Here is a 5,529-nt window from a genome sequence, read left to right on the forward strand (position 1 = left end):
CCAAATCAGGGATGTATAGCTCCCCTGGGATGATTTGTGATTCCTAGAAAGGAGAGCTAAGCTCATCATCATCCTTAATTGTCGTCCAAAAATTCCCACCTTCAATCTGTCTACAAATGTCAAATGTGCCTTACGTCATTTTCAAGAAGACTGGAAAAGCTGTTTTGCAGAGTTTGTCTGTTCTATCAGTCCTTCCCAGAAGATGTCTCTGCTCTCTGATTTGCCTAAGGAAACACAGGACCTCCCTTCAGGTGGTGCTACGGCTCAGAAAAGTGACTGGACCTGGGGGAGAAGGGCGCCATCAAATTCAGACAGGTAAGTTAACGAAGACAGCCCTTTCCTGCGCGCGCCACGTGCGCGCTCTGCGCTCGGGCAGGCTGCCCTGCAATTGGTTGACGTCTCCGGGACGGGTTTGAAACTTGGCGGTTAAAGCCCCGGCTGGGACAGGGCGGCGGGAGACCCGGGGAGAACGGGGAAGGGACATTTCGTTTAAGATGGTGCTGGGATAGGATCATGAAGGAAGAGGTGAAGGGAATTCCTGTAAGAGTGGCGCTGCGTTGTCGCCCTCTGGTCCCCAAAGAGATTAGCGAGGGCTGCCAGATGCACCTTTCCTTCGTGCCCGGGGAGCCTCAGGTGGTGGTTGGTACTGATAAATCCTTCACCTACGATTTTGTGTTTGATCCTTCAACTGAACAGGGAGAAGTCTTCAATACAGCAGTGGCGCCACTCATAAAAGGCGTATTTAAAGGATGTAATGCAACAGTCCTGGCCTATGGGCAGACTGGCTCTGGAAAAACCTATTCGATGGGAGGTGCGTACACTGCAGAGCAAGAGAATGAACCGACAGTTGGGGTTATTCCCAGGGTAGTACAACTGCTCTTCAAAGAAATTGATAAAAAGAGTGGCTTTGAGTTTACTTTGAAAGTGTCTTACTTAGAGATTTGCAATGAAGAAATTTTGGATCTTCTATGCCCATCTTGTGAGATATCTCAAATAAACATACAGGAGGATCCTAAGGAAGGCATAAAGATTGTGGGACTCACTGAGAAGACTGTTTTAGTTGCCTTGGATACTGTTTCCTGTCTGGAGCAGGGCAACAATTCTAGGACTGTGGCCTCCACAGCTACGAACTCCCAGTCATCCCGATCTCATGCCATCTTTACAATCTCCATAGAGCAAACAAAGAAAAGTGACAAGAACAGCAGCTTTCGCTCCAAGCTGCATCTTGTAGACCTCGCTGGATCAGAAAGACAGAAGAAAACCAAGGCTGAAGGAGATCGTCTGAAAGAGAGTATTAATATTAACCAAGGCCTCCTATGCTTGGTAAATGTAATCAGTGCTCTTGGAGATGACAAAAAGGGTGGATTTGTGCCCTACAGAGATTCCAAGGTGACTCGACTGCTTCAAGATTCTCTGGGAGGTAATAGTCATACTCTTATGATAGCCTGTGTGAGTCCTGCTGACTCCAATCTAGAAGAAACATTAAATACCCTTCGCTATGCTGACAGAGCAAGAAAAATCAAGAACAAACCTATTGTTAATATTGATCCCCAGACGGCTGAACTTAATCATCTAAAGCAACAGGTAAAACAGCTATAGGTCCTGTTGCTACAAGCCCATGGAGGTACCCTGCCTGGATCTATAAATATGGAACCATCAGAGAATCTGCAGTCCCTGATGGAGAAGAATCAGTCCCTGGTAGAGAAGAATAAAAAATTAAGTCGTGGTCTGAGCAAAGCAGCTGGTCAGACAGCCCAGATGTTGGAGAGGATCATTTTGACAGAGCAAGTGAATGAAGAAATGAACGCCAAGCTAGAAGAGCTCAGGCAGCATGCGGCCTGCAAACTGAATCTTCAAAAGCTAGTGGAGACTTTGGAAGGTGAGGAATTGAAAGAAAATGTAGAGATAATTTGTAAACTGCAGCAATTGGTTACCCAGTTATCGGATGAAACTGTTGCTTGCATGGCTGCAGCCATTGACACTGCAGTGGAACAAGAAGCCCAAGTGGAAACCAGTCCAGAGATGAGCAGGTCTTCTGACACTTTTACCACTCAGCATGCTCTCCGTCAAGTGCAGATGTCTAAGGAGCTCATTGAGTTGAATAAAGCCCTTGCACTGAAAGAGGCCCTGGCTATGAAGATGACTCAGAATGACAGCCAACTACAATCCATTCAATTCCAATACCAGGATAACATAAAAGGTCTAGAATTAGAAGTCATCAATCTGCAAAAGGAAAAGGAAGAATTGGTTCTTGAACTTCAGATAGCAAAGAAGGATGTCAACCAAGCCAAGTTGAGTGAGCGCCACCGCAAACGTCTCCAGGAGCTGGAGGGTCAAATTGCTGATCTGAAGAAGAAACTGAATGAGCAGTCCAAACTTCTGAAACTAAAGTAATCCACAGAGCATACCATCTCCAAACTGAACCAGGAGATATGGATGATGAAAAACCAGCGGGTACAGTTAATGCGTCAAATGAAAGAGGATGCTGACAAGTTCAGACAGTGGAAGCAGAAAATAAGACAAAGAAGTAATACAGTTAAAAGAACGAGATCGTAAGAGGCAATATGAGCTGCTGAAACTTGAAAGAAACTTCCAGAAACAATCCTATGTGCTCAGACGTAAAACAGAGGAGGCAGCAGCTGCCAAGAAGCGTCTCAAGGGTGCTCTCCAGAAACAGCAGGAGGTCGCGGATAAGCGGAAAGAGACTCAGAGCTGTGGAATGGAAAGCACTGCAGCTCGAATGAAAAATTGGCTTGGAAATGAAATTGAGGTTATGGTTAGTACTGAGGAAGCCAAACACCATCTGAATGACCTCCTTGAAGACAGAAAGATCCTGGCTCAAGATGTGGCTCAACTCAAAGAAAAAAAGGAATCTGGAGAGAATCCACCTCCTAAACTCCGGAGGCATACATTCTCCCTTACTGAAGTGCGTGGTCAAGTTTCAGAGTCAGAAGATTCTATTACAAAGCAGATTGAAAGCCTAGAGACTGAAATGGAATTCAGGAGTGCTCAGACTGCTGACCTACAGCAGAAGCTGCTAGATGCAGAAAGTGAAGACAGACCAAAACAACACTGGGAGAATATTGCCACCATTGTGGAAGCCAAGTGTGCCCTGAAATATTTGATTGGAGAGCTGGTCTCCTCCAAAATACAGGTCAGCAAACTTGAAAGCAGCCTGAAACAGAGCAAGGCCACCTGTGCTGACATGCAGAAGATGCTGTTTGAGGAACAAAATCATTTTGCTGAGATAGAGACAGAGTTACAAGCTGAGCTGGTCAGAATGGAACAACAGCACCAGGAGAAGGTGCTGTACCTTCTCAGCCAGCTGCAGCAATGCCAAATGGCAGAGAAACAGTTACAGGAATCAATCAGTGAAAAGGAACGGCAGCTGCTGAGCCCACTGAAGTGTCAGGATGAAGAACTTGAGAAGATGCGAGAAGCGTGTGAGCAAAATCAGCAGCTTCTCCAAGAGAATGAAATCATCAAGCAGAAACTGACCCTCCTCCAGGAAGCCAGCAGACAGAAACCTCTTCCTAAGGATGCCCTTCTATCTCCAGACTCTTCTTTTGAATATATCCCACCTAAGCCAAAACCTTCTCGTGTTAAAGAAAAGTTCCTGGAGCAAAGCATGGACATCGAGGATCTAAAATATTGTTCAGGGGCCAGGTGCGGTGGCTCACGCCTGTGGTCCCAGCACTTTGGGAGGCCGAGGCAGGTGGATCATGAGGTCAAGAGATCAAGACCATCCTGGTCAACAAGGCGAAACCCCGTCTCTACTAAAACTACAAAAAATTAGCTGGGCATGGTGGTGCGTGCCTGTAATCCCAGCTACTCAGGAGGCTGAGGCAGGAGAATTGCCTGAACCCAGGAGGCGGAGGTTGCGGTGAGCCGAGATCGCGCCATTGCACTCCAGCCTGGGTAACAAGAGTGAAACTCTGTCTCAATAAATAAATAAATTAATAAATAATAAATAAATAAAATATTGTTCAGAGCATTCTGTCAATGAGCATGAGGATGGTGATGGTGACAGTGATGAGGGGGATGATGAGGAATGGAAGCCAACAAAATTAGTTAAGGTGTCCAGGAAGAACATCCAAGGGTGTTCCTGCAAGGGCTGGTGTGGAAACAAGCAGTGTGGGTGCAGGAAACAAAAGTCAGACTGTGGTGTGGACTGTAGCTGTGACCCCACAAAGTGTCGGAACCACCAGCAAGGCAAGAATAGCTTGAGCATAGTTGAACGGACCCAGGATTTGGAAGGCTCCTTCAAACTGGAGGATCCTACCGAGGTGACTCTAGGATTGAGCTTCTTTAACCCTGTCTGTGCCACCCCCAATAGCAAGCTCCTGAAACAGATGTGTGACATGAAGCAAGTGCTGTCAGAGAAGACTGCCCCACCTCCCTCCCCTTTTGACCTCCCAGAGTTGAAACACGTAGCAACAGAATACCAAGAAAATAACGCTCCAGAGAAGAAAAAGAAACGAGCTCTGGCCAGCAACACCAGCGTCTTCTCTGGCTGCTCCCCTATTGAAGAAAAGGCCCACTGAAGTTGGAGTCATCATCTCTACCCCCATTCTGGCCTGGGAGATGCTTTCAGGTTGCAGCCAGAAGGGGTTTTTTAAATGACACCTCTGGATTTCAGGTTTCTTGCTGTTGTAAAAAGGAATAAAGTGTTACTGAAAAGAAGGTAACCTTTGTTGGATGCTGGCCCTCAGCCTCCAGCCCCAGACTACTGTTTTCTGTTCTTCAGAAGGGTGCTAAGCCACCTACTGAAGAGAGAACCAACTGACTTTCCTAATGACTCATCAGGAACCAGCCCTCAGTATGGTCTCGTTCTTTCTTATTTGTGAGTGGTTCAGGCTATCTCCTGATGGCTTTCCTATCATTTGGTCGTCTCTGTTTAATGGAGGAGCCTGGCCTAGGATGGAGGCCTGGCTTAGATCTTTCACTCCACCTCAGGAATGGGGTTGTGATCTTTTCTGTCCTGACCCTCTCTGACTTACAAGTGTTTCAATAGTACTCTTGACTGTCTGCCACGTTGTTGAAGTAAATGAACTATTTTTAAATGTTAAGTAAGTAAATAAACCTTAGCTCATCTACAAAAAAAAAAAAAAAAGACAGCCCTTTCTCCAGCATCCCCTACCCCATGGCTCCATCTCATTATCCTGTTCATTTCCTGCGTGGCATGTAGCACAATATGCCAGTGTCACTTACTGGAATCTAAGCCCTATAAAAGCAGGGACCTTGTTTTTCTCATCTGTTGGTTTATCCCAAATACCTAGCAAAACCCGACATATGGCAAACACTCCATAAATGTTTGTTAAATGAGTAAATTGGGCTGTAAACTCTTATGGGAAGCCCTGAACCACTGGACTGCTGCGGCCTGGATCGAGTCCACTTGTTGTTTCCCCTTTACTTATAGCAGGAGGCTTAAAATTTTCTTTAGGAGGCGCGTGGGATGTTCAGGAGTGGATACGTGGGCCCTCGAACCTACCCTAATCAGTATAATTCATTTCTCCGTGTTTCATAGAT

General features: G+C 46.1%; 1 protein-coding gene across 1 annotated transcript; it reads left to right on the forward strand.

Moving 5' to 3' along the window:
• Positions 1–510: 510 nt before the first annotated feature.
• LOC108314000 (chromosome-associated kinesin KIF4A-like) lies at positions 511–4,698 on the forward strand. Its single transcript, XM_017542704.2, is given in 3 exon segments — positions 511–2,517; positions 2,519–3,661; positions 3,993–4,698. Coding segments are annotated over 3 exon segments (3,699 nt in total). The 5' UTR covers positions 511–513; the 3' UTR covers positions 4,545–4,698.
• The last annotated feature ends 831 nt before the right edge of the window (positions 4,699–5,529 follow it).

This window comes from Cebus imitator, unplaced genomic scaffold (genome assembly GCF_001604975.1).
Source record: "Cebus imitator isolate Cc_AM_T3 unplaced genomic scaffold, Cebus_imitator-1.0 Scaffold145, whole genome shotgun sequence".
NCBI classification, from domain to species: Eukaryota; Metazoa; Chordata; class Mammalia; order Primates; family Cebidae; genus Cebus; species Cebus imitator.